The 12,533-nt window shown below is 34.1% G+C and overlaps 1 protein-coding gene across 3 annotated transcripts in view; it reads right to left on the reverse strand.

Annotated features, from left to right (window-relative positions):
* Positions 1-2,416: 2,416 nt before the first annotated feature.
* Positions 2,417-12,533, reverse strand: part of rnf24 (ring finger protein 24) — a 65,121-nt gene continuing 55,004 nt past the window's right edge. For all 3 annotated transcript variants that reach the window (XM_039751816.1, XM_039751817.1, XM_039751815.1), the window contains exon 6: positions 2,417-4,253. In XM_039751816.1, coding sequence (XP_039607750.1) covers positions 4,115-4,253 — 139 coding nt within the window. In that variant the 3' untranslated portion in view covers positions 2,417-4,114. The remainder of the gene's footprint in view (positions 4,254-12,533) is intronic.

The raw sequence follows: 12,533 nt of genomic DNA on the forward strand, positions 1-12,533 counted from the left end.
AATTTCAAACACCAAAAAATAACAGAATTAATTAACATTATCACAATTTGCAAGGAAATGAGAGAAACACTCCAGGAAAAAAAACAACATAGACATTCTAAAGTCCTTCTGGGTTAATGATGTATTAGACTTGGGCTCTCCTAAAAAACACTATATGGAACTTTAAGGCAGGTGACCTAAATGTCGACTTTAAAAACAAGATTAAGAAAAGCGAAGTACAGACAGCATTTTCTAAATGATCATGAAGAAGCTAAAATATTATCCAATTATCGTTTCCAAGGAGCAAAACAACTTTACTTAAAATACTAAACGTCTTTGATTGATTGTAAATGTAACAATCCATAGACAGTCACCGTGGAACATTATGATGCTTCGGTATCACCAGCTGTCTGTAGCAGTTTTCTTTTGATATTACATGATATGTGGTACACTTTATGAAGAGCTGCTAGTGCTTTATAAATATGAAAAACCTGAGCTCGGTGTGTACTATTAGCTGTGTCATTCCAAAATTAATGCACGAGTTTCCAAATATTGCAACTTCAACAGTAAACACACTGCTTTTCAAAACAAGTATTTGAAATATCACTTACTGAACACTCAAGTCCTTCCTCTTCATTTCTAGGTTGTCAGTGTTTTATATCCTAACCATCAGTAAATGTATTTAAACTCAAAGCAACACCCACTCAGTGTAGAAAATTCTGAGTATATAAATGGTTTCTGCAGTTAACACATGTCACACATAACACATTAGCAATGTGGTTAAATCTATAGTAGATATATCAAAATTAAAGGTATGGCAAATATACTTTGATACTTGGCCATTAGCTAACAGGAAAATATTTGCATTTTTATGTGATAACTTTCATTGTGTACTATAATAATAGTAAACTACTTGTCAACTGATAAGATAATACAGGAACTGTCACTGATGTTGGAAATACATTGTTAGGACTGGGTACAGGCACAATGGAACAGTGGTTAGACCTAAGGCATCACAGCTTCAGACTTGAGTTGAAATCTCAGGGCTGACCATAGCCTGTATGATGTTTGCGCTTTTCTTCATATTATTGTGGGTCAATACACTGCTCAGAGTTGATTCCAGCTTTGTGTTAATATAGAATGGAATGGCACCGGTACTCTGTGACCCTGCATTGTGGTAATGAGTTTTTGGGAAAATTAAATAATTTTTGTGATCATGTATTTGCGTGTTGTCAGCCATTGCATACTCATTTTAACATGTTCTAAAGTCCTACTATATTCTTCTAAGAGAATAAAGAAAGACAGACCTAATACAGACATAATATGATTTGGAAAAATTATATTTCAATGATCCCAATGTAACAGACAACAATACTGCTGCATCCATCCGCTGTTACAAACAACAAGCTAATTTTAAATTAGTGCTTGCATATATTCCATTGGTCCAGAATTTAACATAATATTTACTGTGACCTTTAAAATCTGTGTTTGTGAAAGTACTGCTTTAGGAATTCACTTACTATGACAATTTAAAGGCATAAATCAAACAACCAACAGCAAAACTCCTCAGGTTACAAGACAAATTACAGTAATCCCTCGCTATGTCGCGCTTCGACTTTCGCGGATTTTAAATGTAAACACATCTAAATATACATCACGGATTTTTCGCTGGTTCGCTGATTTCTGCGGACAATGGCTCTTTTAATTTATGCTACACGCTTCCTCAGTTTGATTGCCCAGTTGATTTCATACAAGGGACGCTATTGGCGGATGGCTTAGAAGCTACCCAATCAGAGCATGTATTACATATTAACTAAAACTCCTCAATGCTATAAGATATGCATCCCGCACGTAGCTTGATTGTTTGCTTGTCTCTATCTCACCCTCTCTGACATTCTCTGCGCCTGACGGAGGGGCTGTGAGCAGAGGTGCTGTTTGCACAGAAGCTGTTTGCCTAGTGGATACAGACGCACCTCTAAGAAATGCCGCTTTATCGCGGTGCTTACAGAAGCACACTTATTGATTTTTTGATGGTTTGCTTTAATCTCGCTCTTTATCTTTCTGACGTTCTTTGCGCCTGACGGAGGAGATGTGAGCAGAGGGGCTGTTTGCTTAGAAGATACTGACGCTCCTCTAAAAAATGCCACGGCAAACTTAAAAGCACAAGTATTGATTTTTTGATTGTTTGCTTTTCTTTGCAGGCGCTCTCTCTCTCTCTGAAATTCTCTGCTCCTGAAGAGAAGATCTATTTCCATTCTTTTAATTGTGAGAAAGAACTGTCATCTCTGTCTTGTCATGGAGCACAGTTTAAACTTTTGACTAAAGGGTGTTATTTCATTTCTAGAGGGCTTTAATAATGTTAACAGTGTGGGAGAGTTTACAAGGGCTTAAAATATATAAAAATAACTACACAAACATATGGTTTCTACTTCGCGGATTTTCATCTATCGCGGGGGGTTCTGGAACGCAACCCCCGCGATCGAGGAGGGATTACTGTATATATTATTTAGTGTATGTGAATCTTTGTATAAGATAATACTTTTGAATATGTAAAACTACTTCACTAGGCACCTACAGTTCACACAGTTCCGTTCCATACCATACCATCTCATCTCTGGGGATGAATACAGAATCTTTAAGCAGTCTCACTCTACAATTTAAATGCTACCTGTGTGGTTGTTCTGAACAGCAAGCATCACTGGGTAATTATCTGGCATGCTGATCAATTTTTAACAAACCACTAATAATACCCCAGTTATAACCAAATCAGAGAAACCATGCATGTAAGAGCTGTAAAAATATGATCCCTACTTGACTGTCTTTAAGGAGCAGTGACACACTGTTAAGTGGCTGTGTGAGGATCTCAAACAATTTACGTTTCACTTTGGTGTGTTTTTAGCATTTGTTTTATTGGAATGGATTCTTATTTATATTTCACGTTCACTATGTCATGTCATGACGTGAATATGTGCCAGTATTGCACTGGTTTTTAGGGAGGCCAAAGCATATATTCAGTTTGGGATTTATCTAATCTATATCAGCAATAAAGGAAATACTTCACGTTCCCCAACAGAAATACTTATTTCAAATTTTAAAATTTCAGGTTTGAGGCTGAGTTTTGGTGTGCTCTGTAAAATTGTCTAATTAACCCTATCGATTAAATATTTTTGTTTTTTCCTGACAATTTGTAAATCTCTGTCGCTGTAGTATCAGTGAATACTAATTATTTCCTGTACAATTATATTCACTGGTCACAATAAGAGAGAGAAGTTGGTAATCCTGAAGCTGAGGATATGTTAAGATAAATAAAAAATTTTCATGTAGTTAAACATGTGGTTGTATAGTTGAGGAAAAGTAAACCACCATGCAGGTACAAAGCATGTTTATATATACTAAAACCCCATCCACTACTCCAGTTTTCATGATCTTAAAAGTTGAAGGTTATTTTAATGCAAAAATATTGCTATACTTGGATCAAGTACATCAATATTAATTTTGAAAACAAAGGGTGTGTACTGCCAAATAAAAGTTCATAACATATATAAGTTAAGGAAAGTGTGGAAAAATAAAGAATATTCATATACAGCTATATTAATTAGCACAATATGGTTTTGTTATAAACAATGACTTGCTGTCACTCAAAACTGAGCTTCAAGTAGATATTATTTCCCAACATTTAACTCCTGCTTTAGAAGACTAGAATCCCTTTAAAACATACAACCGCTGTGGCACTGTACACAATCAACTACTGCTAAAATGTATACACTATAAACATAATATATTACAAAATGACCTTGCCAGCTATGTTCATAAGCATTTAGTACTAAAACCTAATAAAGTGCTTTATACAAAATAAAATATATATTGTTATGCTGGTGTCCCAAAAGAAAAAAAAAGTGCTTTGGTTGTGTTAAAGAATAAAACAAAACAAACAAAAAAAGCAGCTGTATTAAGAGAATTTCTCTCACACTTTTGAGGAAACAATACTGCTTGACTTCCAAAATATTCAATAGTTGAGGAGATTTGCAGGATGAAATGGTATAGTCACACTGCATGGGTTTCTGCATAGATTACTCAGCTGTTCAGAACATAGTGTATGTTGTTCTTGCATTTATTCTGCATGTGTGACATTCTGCTAAACCAGATTTTCAACACCTGGAAGAGGCTGCTGTGGTAGCCCATGTTCTTGTGCACCTTGTTGTTGAGCTAACTGAAGAACGGGCATGTTGCAGAGTGGACACACTTTCCTCACCTCTAACCATTTAATGAGACACCTGCACACAGTGACAAAGAAAATGAGAAATAGTTAACATGCAAGTTATTAGAGAACAAATAAATCTGAATGCTACATTTTGGAAGAAAACATGTTTAAAATCACAAGTCTTGCAATATAAGGCACAGTACTACATAACACTTATGTATGACATCTGAGCATTCCCAAAACACTTCCATAATTTTGGCCTATAAATTTTAGTTTTTACAACAGTTAAGCAAAAAATTAAGTAAGTCAATTGGATGATGAGAAGTATGAAACATTTATTTTAATAAATTTATTGAAGTTGCATGACCCAATATTTCCATATGCAACTCATCTGATAAGACAACTTGTGGAACCAACACTACATCATGTACGTAAATTTTTAATTACTTTGTCCTATCCTTTGCTATCATCTTGAATCAAAACGCAACAATGTAAGAGTGATGAAAAATATTAATATCCTCCTCTTGTAATATCTGGTCAAGTTCTTCTCCACCAACTGGATGCAATTAATTGTTTTTTCTCTTGCACAGAACTGCCATTGTGTATTGTGAAAAATCAGAGGCTGTTCAAATATTGCTAGCTATGTTAAATTGTGTAACCACAAAACTGTGATTTTACGTAAGCTAATGCAATTTATTTGTAATTTTTCGATTACAAAGCACTTACAGTACACCTTATTTATATATGTGAAGCTAAAGGGAAAGTCCTTTTCTATATGGTGGTTTGAGGCAATCTGGCAAATGGACAGCTTAGCACACGTAGCTGTGTTAAATCTTAGGATTCTTAATTGTTCCACCAGCTTAATACTACACTAGTGATGTTAGTGGTCAACTCTTTTCTGGCAATTTATGTTTGAGAACAAATGTATTGTTTCATGATAAAATATTGTCAAAGTGCCCACAAGAACGAGAACTTTTAGCAAAAAAGGCAGATAAAATAAGACTTTTCCCAGTTAACATGGTATTGTAAGCATTTATCTATTTTCTAAACTAGTTGATGCACTCATAATTCTGAAGTATGAAGTCAACTAAAAATCTCTCTTGATCAGGCTATAGCATTCACCACTTTAATTTAAATCACCCTAAATTAACAAGGTTGAATGAGTCAGTATGGAGTGTGTTCAACCATCACCATTTGCCTAAAATGACCAAAATCATGGCATATACTTCCTACCTACCCAACAATCCATCAATGTTGTCTCAGTGTCATTATATTAGAACAAACAAACAAAACAATAATACATCTTGGCTAGAAGTGCTACATACACTTGTAATGTAGCAAGTAGGGCTTTAGTGTTGGAAGTGCCAAAAGAGATGTGCGGGTGCCATTCAGTGAAGTTATGCTGAACTGCTTTGCTGCTGAAGATCATACATAGAAACTGAAGTTGCAGAAGAATTCCTTATATTTTAAGTGAAAGGTGAAATAGAGCACTGTTTGAATTATCACATAATACTTGCATTAAATAATCATTTAGGGACCAGATACTTGGTTTTAGTGGCATTAAGGAGATTTTTGTAATGGTACCAGATCTTCTTAGTAAGCTGTCTCATTACTGTTGGCTAGATCTATGATTTTGGAGTTATCAACAAAGTTAATGATAGAACAAAGCAGTAAAGCTTAGTGCACTACTTGGTAGAGTTCATGTTGAGAATCAGTATGAATAAAGCAATGCTCTCCATGCTGGGTTTAGCCAGGATGTCTAAAATACTATTGCAGGTGGTGGCACCAAACTTGGGGATTAGTCCAGATGGAATAACAATGTTAAATGTTGAGCTATAGTATATACAATTTATTCTGGTCTAGCATGTTATATTATTCAGGTATGCCACGATGGAAAGAAGTACAAAAGGCATGACATTCTCTGTGGACCAGATATGACAATCAGTAAATTGAAGGTGGTCCAAAATTCCTGGAATATTACAATTAATGTATTTAACTCTCTCTCTAAGTAAGAGTAAGTGCCAAAGGTCAATTATTATAATGACAGTCCACTTGCCTAGTTAACAGATAATACCTTTTTGAATCAGGCAACAACCATATTTTTTAATAGTCATGCACTATTGGTTAGAAAATTAGTCATTACAGATTATGAAAGCATGTCCTAAAAAAAAACATCCAGAGTAAAATAGAACAAATATGAAAAAAATGAATGCTTCTTTCCTGAATGTTGGGAGGAAAGTGGACAAGCTATCCCACTGGATGAAAAATGACCCAAGGCCTGTTTACTCAGAGAGGCGGCAAGATTGTTGTTTTCCTTTACGTTTGTGGACTTTCAGTTCTGTCCTTTGTGTTTGTAATTAAGGTACATTATATTTGAATCATTTGCATTACTGGCATATTAGCATATTCATATTTATTATACAAGGAAGTGACAATTAAGCAGGACAATGAGAAAAAGTAAGCAATAGCAAAAATACATAAATAAATAGCCATCTTTAAGCTATACTGATCAAAACAACCTAAATAGTAAAGTAATACAGGCTGTACTAAAACAGCATTAAATTAATAAATAACTTTAAACTGCAGAATGTGACCAAAATAATTCTAAACTTATATGTTATGTTGCACTGTGAAGAAAAAAAAATCAAAAAGCCACTGCCACATGTGTAAGAAACCTTCCATGCATGAACTCAGAAAGATGGAATACATTTGCTAATGTCGTTGGCAGATCTTTGCTTTCAAGTTTTTTTTTTTGTTTTATTTTATTGGTTTTATTGAAAGCACACAACATTCCATACAAATAAATCAATTTTTACAAAAATAAGATTGAAAACAAATCAACCCCCACCCCTGAGAAAGAGAGCTAAGCCAGCAGAGTAAAACTTAAACCCAGTAAAAATAAGTAAACAGATGAATTAATAAGTTAATAAAAATAAATGGAGAAGAAAAAAAATCTGCTTCCTTTGTGCTTTAAAAGCTTATTCTAAAATGTTATTGATTAGATCCTTCCAGGTTTTGAAAAAGTTCTGCACAGATCCTCTAAATACAAATTTGATTTTTTCCAGTTTCAAATAGTATATAACATCAGTTACTCACTGACATAGAATAGGAGAGTTAGGATTCTTCCGGTTAAGCAAGATAAGTCTACATGCCAATAGTGTAGTAAAGGCAATTACAGTTTGTTTGCCCTTCTCCTCTTTAAGCCCATCTGGGAGTACACCAAACACAGCTGTTAATGGATTAGGAGGGATTGTAACACCAAGGCTGTCTGAAAGGCTTTTAAAGATTTTGGGCCAGAATGACGTTAATTTGGAGCAGGTCCAGAACATGTGGCCCAGTGAGGCTGGATCTTGATTGCAACATTTGCAGGTTGGATCTTGCCCTGGAAACATTTTGGACAATTTTAAACGAGACTGATGTGCTCGATATATAATTTTGAGTTGAATAATTGTATGCTTTGAACATATGGTGCTCGATTGAATTCCCCACATTGCTACCTTCCATGCCTTTTCTGAGATGTTGAGTGAGACATCCTTTGCCCCAATGTCCTCTTAGATCTTTGAAAGGGAGGGACTCTAGAATAGTTTTATATTGCAGAAATACTGTCCGAGTCCTCAAGACTGATCAATATTTTTGGGCAGGTTCCGTTTACCAAAGTTTCTGATTTGAAGTATCTTAAAATACTTCCTACATCGGTTCCATATTCTGAGTGAATGAAGCACAATTGGGTTGTTAGTATATTGGTGATAACTTGCATTTATTGGGGGACAAAGCAAGGAAAATAAAGAAGTGCTGTGGATTTTATTTCTATTGTGGACCAAGCCTGTGTATGTTCATCTATTTGTGTCCATGTTTTTATAGCTTGTATATTTGCTGCCCAGTAATAAAACTGAAAGTTAGGTAGAGCCATGCCACCTTCTGCCTTAGGTCTTTGTAGGGTTGCTCTTTGGATACGTGGATGTTTTAAATTCCAAATAAATGAGATTATGGTTGAATCCAATTTCTTAAAAAACTATTTATTGATGTATATGGAATATTTTGAAATAAAAAGAGAAGCTTAGGGAGGATATTCATCTTAACAATCTTTGCTTTCAAAACTAGCTATCTGAAGATATGAAAAACTATTTTTATTGTTCTTTCTCAAAAAGAAGGATATGCATATCAGGGTAACACCTAAAAATAAAACCATAACTGCAAAACATAAAATAATCTTTAAGTCTGCATTCATATCTTATTTGTATTTAGTGATTGATGCAAGTATTTGAAATGAATGTGAAGTAAAAAAAAAAAAACAACTCATTTAAGTTCTCTTTTGTGTAGTTGCTATTACTCTTTGCAGTAATTTAAGTGTGGGATTTACAACAAATTATATCATTGTGAATAACAATTTGTACTAATTTAGTTCATTTACAGTTTTTGTTCAGAATTTAAAATTAATGCTGTTTAATATCAATACTAAAAAATGTGAATTCAAACATTACTGTAACAGTGTAGCACAAATTAGTGAATATGAAGATAATTCAGGATATGCTCATTTACACAAAATCTTTAAAACTGTTTTCATAGCAATGTACTTTTCAAATCAGGTTTGATGGAAAGTCCCAGGTTTGTAAAATGTGCTACTGTTAAGGTTTATGTCTGCATCTGTATATGGAATAAACAATTAATTCAAATGCTTTAAATCTAAATCTCTCTATGTTTTTATATTTGTCCCAAGATCAATTTATTATTTCACACCTCCTGTAACATGGCCTTTGATGTGCTGTTTTCAGAGTGTGTCCCTCTGTATGAATATATTGTAAATGAGTCAAACACCCGGACAGTAATTGCTTATAACCGGAGAATGCATCCTACTGACTCCTATATAGGGTGGTCCGGATCTAATTATGCAGATCCAGATCGTCTGGATGACTTTGATTTATGCGGGGATGATTCCAGTTTGGCGTGAAGACGATTCTTCATGTCGTCAGTTCGCACACTTCTCGATGGTCCGGGATTTTTCAGGTGATTTTCTATGTACTAAACTTAATAAGTTATAGCATAATGAAAATTGCATAATTAGATCTGGACCACCCTATATCATTCAAGTGTGTTATATGTGCTTTCACTACGTGGGTTACACTTTAAGCTCTATCACAGTACACAACGTTTGTAGTAATTTTCATATGTAGCCTTCATTGCGACAGCCTCAGCAACCCAGTAATTAGTGCTCTGCAACCTGCCAATGACAAAAATCTAATTTTATTGCATGCCATAGGGATGGGCTCCTCCGTGTTTAAGTGTAGACAACTAATTATGATCAGCTAGAATTACAATGAATCCAATGCACACACGGAAAAGAACTCAATCAAGCCTACAAAAGGAAGTAGAGAAAAGAGCAATTGCCGCTTCAAAAATTAAAGGAAAATTTACAGAAAAAAAAAAGAATTAAAAGAAAATTAATGTTTTTGATCAAGCAGACATTTGTGCCGCCTCCAAAGTTCTACAAGACTGTTATCTATGTGACGCCTCCCATTCATTACAGAATTATGGAAGAAAATAAATGCTTCATGCTAACTGACTGCTGAACGTGCTGACCATGAAATCTGTTTTGTGTCAAAATAGTAAACTTGAAAATGGGTTGAGAATTTGCACGGGAGTTGTTTAATTCATTGTCCCCAATAATTCCTTAGCCATGTTATCTTAACATTCTCAAGACGATGAGACCAAGCAACTAAAATCAAGTGTTACAAGCTTTCTGACTTAATGTCATGTAGTGTGATGCTGGCCATTTTTATACTAATAAACATTACTGTGGTTTTAAAAGCCCTAACAAACAACACACATTCAATGTTTACTGATTTATTTTCAGCAATTAAAGTATTGTTTTAGATGACCAGCTTGATAAGTACCTCTGTAAATATGTGCTTCCATTAACAAATTCCAGGTCACATGTCATTAGAGAAACCTGCCTTGTCCTTCAAAGATTTATGAGAAGAGGCATACAAATGTCAGGACAGTGCATCTACTCGCAAAAAATTATACAAAAGAATTAGAAGACGGTGAGGGAATTATGCATTATTTATCATTTATATAATATTATTTCATAAGAGAACAGTAAGAAAAAAAAGCACTTGAGTAAATCCACTATCTTTGTTTGAATGACTAATTGTTTTTCTATTCATTGTTAACTGGTTGTTGGTAATGAAACACTGCCCGATCTTCCTGTAATCTAAAATCACCACAAGAGGTTGACTTGATGCAACTGTAATTCCTTGAACCTCAGCCTCTGGAAAATGCACAAGTCACTGTCTATAAGACACAGAGGTCTTTCAGACCAGCTGCTGATAAACAGGCATTCTAGGAGTTACTAGTCATAAAAATGCCCTGCAAGAAGAACAAAACAATACAAATCTAAACTTTAAGCATATAAAGGCACTCTTAAAACTTCTTGTTTGTAGTTTATTTTTAAGGCTTCATTCAAAGACATTTTTTAAACAGAAATTTTTCAGTAATTTGTTTTCCCAACACAAAAAACCTGTCTACAAATATAGATTTCATTACTTCAGTTTATAAGCCAAAACAGCACTAATTTTTATGTAAATATTTTGCTGGGTGTTAGTTTCAAGATATTATGTTATCCCAATAAAGCTTTTTTTTTTCCACTTTTGATCCTACTTAATCTTTACTAATGAGAAGCACTGTATGAAATTACTTTCGCTTACTTTAACAATGTTATAAAACACTGAACAGAAGTCAACCATTTTATTATGATGAAAGGCACATCCCAAACCCTTCATTCAAAAGTTATTTTTTGAGTGCAAACAAACTGCTTGGTTAACAGCTAGGGAAGTAAACAAAAGATTTAATTTCAGTTAATAAAGAGGCAGTGTGAATTTTTCACATGTGGCAAATGCCATTAAAGGAAGCAGTAAATGAATACTAACCTTGAAATTTAACATATTAATGTCTACCGCGTTTCAAACGCGAGTGCATTATAATATGTTCTGTGATCATACGAAATTTCCGTTTCAAACGAGAAAAGAATTTTATATATAGAGATTGTTACAAAGCAGAGAATCTGCACTTTAAAGGAATTTTTTTTTTTTTTAATGAATTTTATTTAGACTCCCCAAAAACTGTCACCTTGCTCACTCAAAGGGCATCACACTATACCTAAACATACATATGTCAGTTGGGGCTGCCAAATCGTGTTGTTCTTTATGTAATTTTGAATTTATTACAAAAAAACTTACTTGATTGCTAAACCTGATAACTAAATTTAAACTAACAGGCGATTGCTTTTCCTCACACTAATTTCCACATTATATTACTCTAAACATGACATGTTTTTCTTGCACGATCCCTAAAAGCAGGTATTAGTCTATTCGCATTCCTGAATGCCTTATGAAATTACTCATTAAAACAGGCATCCCCACTGATCTGCCTTTCGACATTAAACACGTTCTTGCTTTCCCAATTTAAATATAATAGGAAATAACTGTTACATTTCTGATTTTTATTTTATCATAATATTACATTTTTAAATCCAGAAATACATATCAACTTTCTGTCCATTATCAATTGAGCTTGGGTTTTTAACTCATTGATTGTCCTCCATAATATAACTTTTATTCAAAATCTTTGTTGCAATAAGGTTTTGTGAATAGAGTTCTATGGGCATGTAGGGAGAAAAACTAATACAAAATGTTTTCATATTTTTCTGTCAATGTCAAGTCTGTCTATCTGCATGAAACAACTCGGCTTCCACTTTGCTGTTTATTTTTAGGTTACGAGAACATACACAGGCTGTGGGACACTATAGGACAGAGCACATGCACCTTCAAATGGTTATGGTAACCTGGAACTTCAAGCCATAACAAGATATGTTCTAGGGATTGAACAGTGTTTCTGCAAAGGAAAGAAACTTTAACAAAAGTGGACAAGCTGCAGAATGATATTAAATCTGAATGAAAAGTAAAATGCATTTCATTATTTAGTTATATGAATTGCTAGAGTTAAATTAATTGTTTTGGTGTTTTTGCTCAGCACAAAAGCCAAAGTCCTCTTTAACCTTATTTGCAAAGAACGGTTCATATTGGTAAGCACACATCCACTTCATGGTGATTGCTTTCGACATCCAAAACCCATTAGATTCAGTCTGGGAGGGATAGCAACAAATATTCAAATGAGCATGTTGAAGGCTTTTCTGTTTATTTCAAGAAAGCATTTCATTTTCAGTCAATTACAAGTTTTGTCAGTATTACCAGTGTTATGATTTTGATTTTAATTCTTTATTAACATATTACAAGAAACTTAATAGGTTTAGAGCAGGCTGCAGTCAGTCCATTCATTTAAATAGAGCTGACAAAAA

This window comes from Polypterus senegalus, chromosome 4 (genome assembly GCF_016835505.1).
Source record: "Polypterus senegalus isolate Bchr_013 chromosome 4, ASM1683550v1, whole genome shotgun sequence".
Taxonomy (NCBI): Eukaryota; Metazoa; Chordata; class Cladistia; order Polypteriformes; family Polypteridae; genus Polypterus; species Polypterus senegalus.